Source organism: Equus caballus, chromosome 15 (assembly GCF_041296265.1).
Source record: "Equus caballus isolate H_3958 breed thoroughbred chromosome 15, TB-T2T, whole genome shotgun sequence".
In the NCBI taxonomy this organism is placed as follows: domain Eukaryota; kingdom Metazoa; phylum Chordata; class Mammalia; order Perissodactyla; family Equidae; genus Equus; species Equus caballus.
This window is the reverse complement of record NC_091698.1, coordinates 104,412,154-104,426,244: the sequence shown is the minus strand read 5'-3', so window position 1 is coordinate 104,426,244 and position 14,091 is coordinate 104,412,154. Positions and strand designations below refer to the sequence as shown.

Sequence of the window (14,091 nt, the reverse complement as noted above, 5' to 3'; positions counted from 1 at the left end):
ACATTTTCCCCCTTGTTTTTCAAAGTACTGCTTATATGCCCCATTTTCAACATAAATTTGCATAGATGCTTACTGTCTCTGGTGCACCAGCCATTTTTAGGTCCTCTGTCTCGGTGCTCTGTGATTGGCCTGTGAGTAAAACGGTGCGGCACCGTGAGGCTCTGTGTGTGTCTGTTTATTACAGCGAAGCCCGCACCCAGACAGGAAGCATGGATGGAGCGGGTATCCGTTTTCATGGCAGGAAATCATTGTAGGTGCAGTTATGTCTAAATTAATACAAAGTAGACCTACTTAATTTGCTAGCCAGATGCATAATGAGGTTCAGTCCAGGGAAGTGTCGCCCGCTCCCTCTGGACAGCATGAGCACCAGACTGCGCAGAATTAAATGCTCGAGGAGCAAATGGCACCCATGCCATCTGGGTGGTTTGGGGGGCTGCCCTGTCAGTTTGGCTGGTACACATCAGCCCCTTGACTTTTCCCGGCTGACACTTTACATGTCGCTTACATTCCAGAGCTTTCCTTCACCTCGGTCAGAATAACTTTGCAGAAGCCCACAAGTTCTTCACAGAAATTTTGAAGATTGAACCAACAAATGCAGTGGTAAGCTTCCCAGCAGCTTCAGCTCACGCTGTGCCTCTCCCAGGCCACTGGCCTCAGGCCGTTGCAGGGGTGGTTGGGGGAGGTTTCCAGCCCGGCTCAGCCCCCAGGCCCAGAGCCAGGCCAGGGCACTCGGGGCCCAGAGCCAGGCCAGGGCACGCGGGGCCCAGGCCTGGCCCGGGAGCGGCAGCTGGGGCTGTCTGCCCAGTCCTGCGCGTGCGTCCCTCTCCCCAGGCCAACAACAACGCTGCGGTGTGCCTGCTGTACCTGGGCAGACTCAAGGACTCCCTGCGGCAGCTGGAGGCCATGGTGCAGCAGGACCCCAGGCACTACCTGCACGAGAGCGTGCTCTTCAACCTGACCACCATGTACGAGCTGGAGTCGTCCCGCAGCATGCAGAAGAAGCAGGGCCTGCTGGAGGCTGTGGCCGGCAGAGAAGGGGACAGCTTTAACACGCAGTGCCTCAAGCTGGCCTAGGCCACGCCTCGGGGCCCGGGCTCTTTGTGAACTGTGCGCATTGGAGCTGTATGTTAGTGTGACTGGCGGGCTCATAAAGCCTCTTCCACTGGTGTCTGAGAGCCTGTCCCCTTGACCGGAGCCCTGGCCGAGACCGCTGGATGCCCGCAGCTCCGCCGCCGTCTGTGGATGCCGCGTGTAAACGCCCCAGAACGGTGGCCACCGACGGGAGAGCCGCGTGACGGGTCGGGTCCCTTTCCCTTCCTCCTGGAAGCCACTCTGCTTCATTTATTAATTCTGAATATCCTCAGAAAAGCTGGAAAATGTGATATAAACCATCCCCACTATATGCCTGAATGTTCTAGAGGGTTTCCATACCAAACCTGGTTGCCATTCATCCCCTCATCCCCACATCCCCAAAAACGTCCATTTTATTCATCTGAATCTTTTGCAGCCGGTGCTGCACACCTCGGACAAGCGTGGTGACGGTGAAAGAATCTGTCATGTGCATCGCAGGCGGGGCGGCTGCATCCAGGGGAGTCGGCAGAGCAAAGGGGCGCTCCCTGCCCACGGGGGGGATGGGGGCGGGGGGCTGGTGCGTCTGCAGCGGCGCCCACGCTGTCTGTCTGCTCATGTCTGAGTGTCAGGACATTGCTGTAAGGTGTACAACGTCATTCCTGCTTTTAAAAAACCTAAAGTACCTGAAAATTTCTTCACTTTTCTAAAGATCTTTTGGCAAATGTCCTTTAAATAGCTAGCTCTCCTAAAACGTTCATTTTAAAGACTCTGATGTAAACATCTATTGCATAAAGCTAAGCGAAGCTATACTTCTATTCATTTTCATTTTTGTAATAAAGTAAAAACACAAACACAGCATCTACCTGACAGATAGTCTCAGCACATTTGTTGAAATTTAAATTACACATTAAAATAGGAGAAGATGAGATGACCAAAGAACTGCTAGATACCAAGGAGGTTTGAAAACCTTTCTCTTCAAGAAGAAAGAAAAATAAGAAACGTGTTTCAGAAGCCAAAATATCTGATGATGTCATTTGAATCCCTTCACCTTGAGGGTTTTCCTTCACATCTGGCTTCGGGGTGAGACAAGGCCCAGCCTCCAGCTGGAGCCTGGCAGAGGCCGCGGGGGCGTCTCGTGGGGCCTGTCGTTTCCAGGTCAGTGGTTCAGAGCAGTCCCAGGTCAGCTGTGCATAAAAGCCGATAATACTGCACAGGTTCCCTCGAGACAGAACCAAGCAAATTAGAAACAGGACTCAAGGTTCCCCAGGAAATTGATACTTGCATCGCAGAATGCACTCTCCCTCCCCGACCTCCCTTCCCGATGACTGGCGCCTCCTGGAAGATGCCCCGCAGGTGGGCAGGCCGGGCACTGAACCCCCTGAACCGTGCCGTCCAGGCACCTGGGGCCTCTGCTCACAGGCACGGACCTGCCACCTCACTCCTCACTCAGGCACTTTTGCGAGTCCTTGAAGGTGGAAGAGGAAACACTGCTCCGAATGTCCGTAATGTCTGGGGAATAGTCGTAATTTAACTAGGTCACAGTTTTCCTTTATCTTAAAATTTAAAAAATTAAATGCATCCCTGAAATCTGTCTGAGTCGAGTAGAGTGAATGACTGACATTAAAGAGTTTATATTCCAGCCTGAGAAACGGAAAGCTCCTGAGAGCAGGGGGCCTGCTGTTCCATCAGTTGTTCTCACACAGTTGTTCCCGGCCAGCAGGCTCGGCATCTCCTGAATGCCTGGGAAATGCAGATTCTTGGCCCCACCCCAGACCCGCCGCATCAGACACTCCAGCTGGGCCTGCCGTCTGCGTGTCCGGTGGGGCCTGTGGGGCCCGTGATGCTCCAAGACTCACAGGAGAACCCGTGCTGGAGCCTGGGAGCTGCGGTCAGAGTCCACGGCCTTCAAGCCACCTCTCGCATGGCTGCCACCTTTCCTGCGTCCTCTCCAAGCTCGCTGCCTCGAGCCCTCTGCTGTGCCTCTCTCAAGGCTCAGTCAAATGTCGCTCCACCTGGGAGCTTTCCTTGAACCCTCCAGAAGGATGAGGGCACCTGTGGTCCTCGCTCCCCTTTTGCTTCCATTCAGGAACCCTCCAGGCTGCTCCCACTGCATAACCCTGCACAGCCCCCACTGCGGGGCTCTGGCTGAGACAGCCCTTGGCCTCCTCTAGTGCTCCTGTGGAAGCTTCTGGGCCCTCTGGGCAGACGCGCCTCCCAAGTGATGCCACCATGGTGTGCAGAGTCAGGGCTCAGCAGAGCTGCACAGAGGGGGGCCCCAGATGGGCATGCAGCAGGGCACCTTGAGTGGCTCACAGGCATCTTACCCACAGGCCCAGGCCCCCAGGTAGTCCTCGTATCTCTGGCTCCAGGCACAGACAGACGGCACTTATGCCAAGAACGCCTCTGCCAGCAGCGACAGGAGAGAGGTTCCAGGATGCTGATGGTGACAGGTCCTCCTGTGACCAGGAACAGGCCCAATTCCAGGGATGGACAGGACCACGAACATCCTGCCTTGTATGGAACCTGGGTCAATGGGCCTTGGGCCACCAGGGTTCCTGGCCCCGGGAGCCAGGGCTGCTCGGGGTCAGACAGCCTGCCAGGGCCACCAGGATGACCTGGTCACAGAGCCACCAAACGTGGCTCTTCTGCAGGCAAGGAAGGCCAGTAACAGCCCAAGTTGAATGCCCCACCAGTTCAGAGGGAAGGGACCAAAGATGGATTTAATTCAACTTAAAAAAGAGAAGAATGGATGTTTCTTGCAGTCCAGAGACTGTGGCCCAGACTTGACCTCACTCAAGTGGTCACCTGCCGGCTGGCGTCTCTCCCAGGGCACGTCCTCTGTGCAGAACGCCACATGGTGTCTCATCTCCAGTGGGACCGAGCCTCCGCGGCAGCTCGGCGCCCTCTGCCGCCCACGCCCTCCAGTGCTTTCACGGAGTCGGTCTTGGGCAACACCCCTGAAATCAATGAGCGAGAACAAACACCGTGCAGACGGCGGGCCAACCCGGCAGGGGATGAGAGCACAACCACGCAGTTCTGGCCACGCACACACGAGGGGATTATAACATCCAAGAAAGTGGAGCTATTATTACTCTCCAGTGCATGAACTAAGAATGACAGGCTGTTTGTAACAGTTTGCATCTTAAAAAGCCATGATACCGGGGCTGGCCCCGTGGCCGAGTGGTTAAGTTCGCGCGCTCCACTGCAGGCAGCCCAGTGTTTCGTCGGTTCGAATCCTGGGCGCGGACATGGCACTGCTCGTCAGACCACGCTGAGGCACCGTCCCACATGCCACAACTAGAGGAACCCACAACGAAGAATACACAACTATGTACCGGGGGGCTTTGGGGAGAAAAAGGAAAAAAATAAAATCTTAAAAAAAAAAAAAAAAAAAAAAAAAAGCCATGATACCAATTTTCTTATCATTATTATTATACCACTGATAATAAAACTCACTTGCCCATAAAGGAGCAATCTTGTTCCCTCATTCTCCTGGATTGTTGCAGGAAAAGCAGCATCACGGATTTCTCAAACAGTGCATCTATTGCACAAATGCTGTTTCAGCATGCTCTCTGCATCTTACTAGGGAACACAAGTTCTGTTCAGATAAGAACGTTATGCGGGCAACTGAGTTTATAACCTGCAAACTGAGTGAGCCATTCAACAAGAGGCGCGAGTGCCCCCGAGAGGCAGGACCACCCCCAGAGAGATGGGAGCACCGCCCCAGAGGCAGGAGCCCCCTGAGAGGTGGGAGCACCCCCAGAAAGGTGGAAGCACTCCCCGGAGAGGCAGGAGCCCCCAAAGAGGCAGGAGCACCCCCAGAAAGGTGGGAGCACCCCCCAAGAGTCAGGAGCCTCCCGAGAGGCAGGAGCCCCCTGAGAGGTGGGAGCCCTGCAAGAGGCGGGAGTGCCCCCCAAGAAGCAGGAGCAACCCCCCCGAGGCAGAAGCCCCCTGAAAGGCAGGAGCCCACTGAGAGGTGGGAGCACCCCGAGAGGCGGGAGCCCCCTGAGAGATGGGAGCCTCCCAAAAGGCAAGAGCGCCTGCACTGAGAAGGAAGCACAGCCCAGGTGGGTCCCTCTGCTCGTCTGCATCTTCCAGTCCTTCGAGGGCCACCTCCATGAGGTCCCAGCGGGTCACCCTCACAAGAAGCGGGAGAGCACACTGAACGCCCTCCACACAGCCCGATGTGGTGCACGACGCTCAGAAGCAAGCCACGAGCACAGGCCCCGCTCTGCTCCAGCCTTCTGGAAGAGCGGTCGGCAGATGTTTTGGACGAAGGGCCAGACAGTAAACGGCTCGGGCTTCGAGGGCCCTGTGCCATCTCCCGCACAGTCATCTTTGGTTTGTCTTTGTTTCCGCCACTCTTTAGGACCACAAGAACCACTTAAGTTTGCAGGTCCTTCACAAACAGGCCACGGTCCGTAGCGGGCCCGTGGGCTGCAGTTTGTGACCCGTGTTCTAGAACAACACCCGGCACACAGCAAATGTCCCCAAAATAGTTTATGCATGAATATCACATTCTCTCCAGTGTGACAACCACATGAAGGGGCTGAGAGGGTGGGGCCTGCATGTCATGGTCCTGTGGCCCTGCTTAAGCAACTGGGCTTCTCTGAGACTGCAGTGACCGTAACAGGGGTGCGCCAGCGCATGGCGAGCCCGCAGTGACCGTGGCAGGGGTGAGCAAGCATGCAGCGAACCCACAGTGACGGTGGCAGGGGTGAGCGGGCACGCAGGACCCCCAAGCCCACAGTGAAGACCAGGAGATTCCCCACGGAGCTCACTTGCACAGGCTAAGTGCTCACTGGGCAGGGGAGGGCCGCACGCTGCACTGTGAAGGTGCTGCCACACGGACCGGATCGCTTCCTCGAGGTATGGTGGGGGATGGCTTCTCCTTTGTATGCGCCTTCAGAATTGCTAGGGTTTTTGGGTTTTTTAAAACACAAGCATATATATTCATGTACCATGACCCTCACATGCACGTGTGCACACATGCGCACACATGCACAATTCACTCAAATGCATAGACCCATCCTTAGGACACAGCCCCAGGGGCATTCTCTCCCTCGGGCTGCACAGGACGGTGCCCAGCTCGGTCCCCACCCAGGAGATGCTTGCAGGAGGGGCCGTGAGGCGCAGAGGGGGCTGCAGCCCCGAGTTCTCCAGTGCCATCTGGTGGAGGGGTCCTTCACTCAGTGAGCGCCTCCTGGGCGGGTGCCCTGCTGAGTGCCTGGGTCACCCACTTATCCTCACAGCCACCCCTCGAGGCAGAGGCCGCCAGCATCTCACGCGACAGGTAAGGACCCATCGGTGGCGCCAAGAGCCAGGCCGACCTGTGCCCTGCGGCCCCAGTGTCTACACCACACCTCCCACCCGGCACCACCAGCCACAACCAAGCACCTGACGCCTGGCCTGCTCCAAGTGTGCCCTGAAGACTCTCTGAAACACTCATGAAAAGAAGAGCATCTCAATCAGTTTTATACTGATTACCTTCTAAAACGATCATACGTTGGATGTATTAGATTGAATAAGACATCCAAATTAAGATCACCTTTTAACTTTATCGCAGCTGCTGGAAAATTTTAAATTGCACATGTGGCTCCCATTGTATTGCCGTCGGACAGTGCTGAAGAAACAAACTCACGAAGAAAGAAATACGACGTTGTGACACGAAGTGATGGATCCTATTATGGGACCAGCGGGAGGCCGATTAACCAGAAGGAGAGGGCAGAGTGGAGGGGCTGGCTGAGGTGGCGAAGGGGATGTTTAAGGACAGGAGGCTTGTCCCCTGAGTGGAGACTCGGGAGGGAGGGCGCCAGGCGCTCGTGCTGAGAGGCCCACGGCTGTGAGCTCTGCGCACAGGCTCCTGCTTGGCTGGGGCTTCCTGCCTCATCTGTGGGGGACCGTCCCTTCTCTCCCCCGTGCTCTCACCAGCCCAGGAAAGAGGGTCTTCCTCCTCCGGGAGGTGGGGAGTGGCAAGGGTGGCTCCCCCACATCCCCTGAGGGGCCCAGGACTCAAGTGCTCACGCCTGTTCTCCCTCCGTCCTCGCCACACTGTTGGCCAGCAGACCCGACGTCTGTCCCCACAGCTGGTCCCAGGCCGAGACTCGGGCACGGGAGGGGAAGTTCACTCTGCCTGTGGCCAAGGCACGTCCTGGCCCAGCTCTCCAGTGACCAAGAGACCTCTGAGCCTCCCAAGCCAGTGACTCATGAGTAAAAGGAGGAGAACAGATCTGTTGTGAGACTCGAATGGGCTCACATCTGCCCAGGAGCAGCAAAGATGGACAGAAACCCAGGTCAGTTCCCTGCCACCCACCCCACCCTTCTGGAGAAGGGACTGTCTCTCTCCCAGTGACCGAGGGTCAGAGCGGCTGGGAACGGTGCGGGCTGCCGCCCAGGTCTGCTCTGAGGGGTCAGGCACTGTCCCCAGCAGGAGCCTCTTTCCCCACCTCCAACCCCACAGACAGCTACTCCAGACCAGCAAGGCGCTGGGCAAGTGCCGGCGGAGCCACGCGTCGCAGGGACCAGTGGGGGTGCGAGGAGGGAGAGGAAGCTTCGGTGGGGAAGACGACAGGACACACACGAGGGACGCACCTCGGGAGGCTTTGCTGACCGGGGCTGAGGAGACAGCATGGGGGCCCCCCCAGGGATGACCAACAGATGTCACGTGCGGCCACATGCAGCCCACACGGTGACAACCCAGCCAGCTGGTGCCAATGCAAGACGGGTCGGACTCCAGTCGGACCCTGGCGACCAGGTGGCGCCTTCAATTAAGGACTCTTTGGAAAGGACGAGACCACACCCACCTGTGCGACGGGAGTCAGCGGAGGGGGAACAGCGACCAGGGGCAGAGAGGGTCCACGGCAGAGACACGTTCCTGGGGCAGAAGCCACAGAGCCAAGCGGCAGACGGGACGTGGCAGCAAGGAAGCGTCTGAGGGCCTGGCAGATGGGGATGCCACCCACCAAGATAACGACCCCAGGACACCAGGGAGTGGCAGGGCTGACACCGCGGACAGCCTCTGAGATGCGGACAGCCCGGAACGCTGACTGGAGCATCCTCTGCCATCTGCTTCCGCCCCTGTCCCCCCAGCACCACCTGGGAGACACCGGGCTTCGGGGAGGCCCCACAGGCCAGTCTGCTGCCCGCATCAGCTGGGTGGTCCTGGGTGGGAAGCGGAGCCCTTGAACCTCAGGATTGTTGTTTGAAGCATGGGAAACAAGACTGTGTTAGATTCCTGACGCTGCTGGAGCCAGTCGCCAGACGGGGTGGCTAGAACAAGAGAAAGCTCTCCTCTCGCAGTTCAGGAGGCCAGAAGCCTGAGACCTGGGGGTCAGCAAGGCAGCCTTCCAGAAGCTCAGAGAGGGCAACGTCCCAGGCCCCTTTGGCATCAGGCCCCAGCAGCCCTAGGCTTGTGGCCGAATGCCTACAACCTGTCTCCCATGTCCTCTCCTCTGCTCATAAGGACACCAGGCCCTGCCCTGGGTGTTCTCAGAGATCCTTACCCCATCGCATGTGCATAGACCCCATTTCCAATAAGGCCGTGTCGGACGTTCCCGGCTGACACAAATGTTTGGCAATCACTACTCAACCCGCCATGCCCGCTGAGGCACATGCTTGTGAGGACTGAAGTAGATTTCTTCAATACTAGAAAACGGCCCTTTGTGCCTTCCACCTCTGGGCGCCTCACGGACACACTCTCACGGAGCTCCCCGCAGCCCTACTCGCTTCACAGGGAGGAAACTGAGGCACAGAGAGCCTGAGTGACCTTCCCAAGGCCACACAGCTCCGCAGGTGGCAGAAGTGGGGCTCACTGCCTCACAGCAGGGCCAGCATCTGTGTTCTCATGCACTCGGTGTTTTCATTCCTCCTGGTCTTCGCTGGGCTCCCTCCCTCCTCCACGCCCGCCCCCAGAAGCCCCTATGCAGGTGGAGGAGGCGATGCTGCCACAGGCGCCTCCTAACATCTCTGGAGAGTGTGACACCGGCGGCCCAGGCAGCTCAGAGCCACCAGTGTTGATGCCAAGATGTGTGGCCACTGGCCAGAAGCCCTGGCAGGACAGAACTCGGAGAGCACGCCTCTGTCCCTGGCACTTCCAGTGTCATCCCGTATCCTTGGTCCCCACCCCGTGTCCTCCTGTGGGGCAATCAATAACATCAGGTGCCACAGCGTCCCACTCACCAGAGAACCACAGCATTCATGAACGACGATGGAGCAGGCCAGAAAATACACAAGTACCAGGCAAGTCACACTGCTGTCACTGATCTGTCCTTCGCTGGGCTGTTGTATTGCTCCGACGAGATTCCATCTGGGTTTTCAAACGGGTGATTTTTTGGAAGAGTTTGTGCAAAATAAAGACAAGCATTTTTAACACAGAAAATAAAAGACATTAAAATACAAGGACAAAGGAAGGCAGAGGAGAGGGGCCCTGATGGAGGGCTCCCTTCCTTGGAAAAGCGCCCTCCTTCCAGAGCAGTCAGCCCACGCCCAGGGCAAGGTCACTGCGGGCACAGCCAGCCCCAGACCAGCGTCCTGGGTGGTATCCTCCTGCCGAGATGGCGGCCAATGCCCCGGCCCCCACCGCATTTAAGAGGACGCTTTGAAAGCCAGTAACTTCCTAAGGCAGAAAGCTGAGCACAGAACACAGAAATTCAGACAAGGGCGCTGGTTCCCAGGGAAGCTGAGCCTCACGTTCCCAAAGGACCAGGGCCGGGCTGCAGGCCGAGCCATGTGGGGCTCTGCAGACCCCTTCTCCCAGCGACAGCACGCACCCCCAGGTGCATCTTGTGCCCTGGCCCCCCCCCCCGCCCAGGCTCCTCCTCTGCCCTCCAACAGGCTGCCCTTCCCTCCTCCGGGCCCAGCCTGGTGGATGGGTAGGAGGAAAGGGTGGGAAGTTTCTAGCATCCTTATCCAGGGCCCGGGTGTGCACACTCATGCACACACACACCCCCATGAGAACATTTGTCAAAATGCAGATTTTGTCCACCTTTCCATCAGCAGGATCAAGGGCTCGATCAAGCGGCGGTGGGAGTGCTGCCTGCCAGATGAAAGCAAAGCCCGCTGCTCCCGCTTCCGCCAAAGAGCCCGAGCCAGCCCCCAGAGCCCAGCAGCAGCCCGCACCCAGCAAGGCGGGGGGCCTGGAGGCAAGTGGGAGGCGCAGAGGCATGAGGCTGGCGTTCCTGACCCACAGACTGACCTCAGATTCCAGTTTCTAAGGGGAGCTCTTAACTTCTGCTGCCCGTGTGCTGTGAACGGATGCCCCACATCCACACGGCGAGGCCCTGGTCCCTGGTGGGACGGCACGGGAGGTGGGGCCTTCGGGAGCAGGGGTTAGATGAGGTTGTGAGCGTGGGGCCCCATGACAGGGTCAGTGCCCTGATAAGAGAGACGCCAGAGCCCGCTCTCCCTCCGTCACATGAGGACACAGTGAGGCGGCCGTCTGCAAGCCCGGAGGAGGGTCCTCACCAGAACCCGACCCTGCTGGTGCCCTGACCTTGGACTTCCAGCCTCCAGAACGGTGAGAAATCAAGGCCTGCCATGTGGGTGCAGTCTGGGATTCTGCTACGGCAGCCGGGCCGACTGAGATGCAGGGGACTGGCCCGGGCCAAGATGGCTCCTGAGGGGCAGAGGACGGAGTGAACTTCAGGAGCAGCTGCTGCTTCCTACAATACAGACCACCGGTGGCAAGGCTACGTTACCATCAGTTCCAACTGGGAGCTGCGACCCCCAGATTAAGCAGGTGACCCTGACCTGGCCCTTCCTGCCAACCGCCCTAGAGACAGCTAGCCACAGGCCTCTCCTGCTCCGAGGGCATCAGGAGGCCCCGTGTGCCAGGGGGACACCCAGTAGACGGCTCTGCTCGTCTGAGCCGGACTGTCTCACGCCCCCACTCTAGACCGTCCACGAGCTGTCATCCCCAGGGCTTGTGAGGAGAGACTGTAAAACCTGGAGTCGTGGGACCCCACAAAGCCCATGGCAGGGCGGTTCCTTCCCCTGGAGATGAAGCTCAGGCCTTCCCTAACCCATCAATCCAGAAGTCACACTGTGGCTGCTGGCCTTCCTTCCGACCGGCAAGACTCCTGCGCACGTGGCACACAGCCGTGGGGACACTACCAGGTCCCCACAGGGACAGCAGACCAGGCACCACGGTCACCCCTCCTCTGAGGCTCAGGGTTGGCCCCTCGCAGCCACAACTGCTCCGTGTGACCATGTCACCCTCATCAGAGCTTCCAACCCAGGTGGAGTCACACAGAACCCTCCCCAGGAAGCTCGGGGACCAGAGCTGGGCAGAGAAGTGGCCCATCCCGGGCCGTGGGGTGTGGGAAGGCAGGCTTGCATCCCCACCCTGAGGAGACATCTTGTCCATAACAGAGAACATGCCCAGCTCGAGAGAGAGGCAGGGCCAGGAAGCAGAGGGTGACACTGTGCCTGTCCCCTAGATGCACTCGTGCACGTCCTATCACCTCATGTGCCCCTGGCAGAGGCTCCTTCACATTGGGTTTCTGTCACTTCCAACGAAAAGCCCCAATTAAGACAAGAGCAGAGGCCACGGCATGACCACTTACAGCACAGAATCAAGATCCTGGGACAGGACGGGACCTCCACTGGCCTGGGGCAAGCCTGGCGAGGTGCAGGAGTCAGCCATCGCGTCAGCACACCACTGTTTCCAGCCCATCCTCACCCCAGCACCAGCCTGCGCACCACAAGCCAGTGCTGCAGGGCACAGCCCATCCTCAGGGTGCCCACAGCCTGGGGGACAAGAGTGTTCACTTCCCCCGTGATACCACCCGCCTCGACCTGCTGCCCCCGAGTCCGACGCATGGTGCTGCCCTCACGGAAGCAGTTCTGTTCCATCTCGCATCTCCATAGGTCGGATTCTCTCGCTTCTGTTTCTCAAAATAGTTGATCTGCTAATAGTACCTTTTTTTTGGAGCGGGGGGACCACTGTTGTTACGGATTTACACTTTACATTATCAATGCTGTGTAACAGAATCACTCCAAATGTTAGTGATATTTTACAGCAATAACAATAAGGTAATAAATTTACCATCCCCTACAGTCTCTGAGAGTCGGGAATCTGGAAGTGTTTAGCTGGGTGGCGCTGGGTCCCTCGTGAGGTGCGGTCAAGATGTCGGCTGGGGCTGCGTCATCTGAGGGCTCGACAGGGGCTGGGGCCAGAGGGGCTGCCTCCTGGGCAGCGCCCTCACACCTGGCAAGGTAGTGGCTGCTGGAGTGACCTCATGGCATGGCAGCTGGCCTCCCCGAGTGATCCAAGAGAGACCGGGTGACAGCTGTCCCACAGGGTCACTTCTGCCACATCTTACCCATCAGAAATCAGTCACAAAGTCCAGCCCACACTCAAGGAAGAACTGGGCTCCATCTTTGGTGGGAACATTGTTGAAGAACTTGTAGACATATTTTTAAGACCACTACACTTAACTTTTAAAAATATCTTTGTCATTTCCCTAGATTCGGGGCAATGGGGAGATAGAACCAAGTGTTCGTCACCCTGATCCAATTTCCTATCGTGTGCTCATCTTAACGTTGTTTTCAGGAGGCAGAGACTCCCAAGTTCTTCAGGAAATTGCTCCCAATATCTGTCAGATGCTTTCAACAAAATGCAGAAAGTTACAGTGTCCCCTCGGGAGAACTCTGGACCCCAGATAGGTTTTTCTTATCGCTTTTATCTTTACAAAGATAAAAGTAGCTCGACTTCGCCTTCCCGCCCCACCACCAGTACTTAGCCTCGAGCAGAGCACAGGACCGTGGGATGCGTGGAGAACTAGGAAGTGTCATCTTCATCATCAGGGGATGAGGAAGGGAAGCTGGGGAGGTTAGTGGAGGCGGTCTCACTGGCTGTGCTAGCAGGTGGGCTGGCCTGTGCATTACCTAGAAGGTTCCCAGAGAGCCCCGACCCCTGACCCAGGAAGCGACTGGAGGCTGCAGCCTTCATTTGGGATTTAGGAAGAACATGCAGTTAATCACATGTGCGATTCAGCACACGCACACACCCCTCACATCCAAGGCCACCGGCTTCGAGGCCGTCCCCTGGAGCCAGGGGCTCAGTTCTCCTTTATGCCAGGGGAACGGGGCAGGGAGGCAGCAGCAGGACGCAGGCACACAGCACCCCAGCAGCCGGGCAGAGGAGGCTGGGGGCTGACGAGCAGCTTGGGAAATCTGAGTGAAATCCTGAGACGGAGTCAACTCCAACAGGGCCACATGCTAACTTGTCTTGCACTGACTGCTAGTTTGTTCCTGTCACGTTCCAAAAGGAGGAATTACTTGGCTCTGTTTCACAACATCCTGTAATTCTCCAGTTCATTGCGTACCTCAGAAAACTATCTGAGGTTTCTAAAAGTTTTTGCATGATACACTTTCCAAAAGAAAACAGCTTTTAAAAAAATGACTTTTGAATTTAACATTCAGAGTCTGTATGACTAAAGCCAGATGTGTCAGTCATTCCCCCACCCAGCCAGCCAGGCACTGGGAAGGGTGCAGGACCCTCACCCCGGTGAACAATAGAATCCCTAGGCCCAGCCCCTCCCGCCTCCCACATGTCCATCAGTGGTGAAATGCTTTGATCCTGTCCAATTTCCTCATTCTGAGCCTCCAGGACAGAGGCCCTGCTGGCTGCAGACCCGGAGCCCAGTCTAGTCGTCAAAGCCGTGCTGTAAAAATGAAAGGTGTGAAGCTGCAAACTTCACTGTGTGATTAGGGAAACCCCATGGACACAAGTGGATTACCAACTCAGGAGAGGGGGACGACGCTTTGAAGTGACCACACCATCCATGGGAGGGACAGGCGGGGACTGTCCAAGGAACCCCAAGTGGCCCTCCACCCCACATCTGTCCTCCTCAGCCTCGGTCGGGGGCAGAAGGTGGTACATGGTGGAGAGAGCCCGGTGTCCCCGTCATTATCATCGTGCGGTCTGCACACACGTCAATCCTACAAACCCTCACAGTTTACCGAAACGCTGAAGGCTTGTGTTCCCTCTGCCCCGACCAACGCAGAGGCGATGAAAGG

General features: G+C 57.3%; 1 protein-coding gene across 2 annotated transcripts in view; it reads left to right on the top strand.

Moving 5' to 3' along the window:
• Window positions 1-2,662, top strand: part of TRAPPC12 (trafficking protein particle complex subunit 12) — an 88,267-nt gene extending 85,605 nt beyond the window's left edge. For both annotated transcript variants that reach the window (XM_001502898.5, XM_005600235.4), the window contains exons 11-12: window positions 513-600; window positions 832-2,662. In XM_001502898.5, the coding sequence (XP_001502948.2) occupies window positions 513-600; window positions 832-1,074 (331 nt within the window). In that variant the 3' untranslated portion in view covers window positions 1,075-2,662. The remainder of the gene's footprint in view (window positions 1-512; window positions 601-831) is intronic.
• Window positions 2,663-14,091: the final 11,429 nt, after the last annotated feature.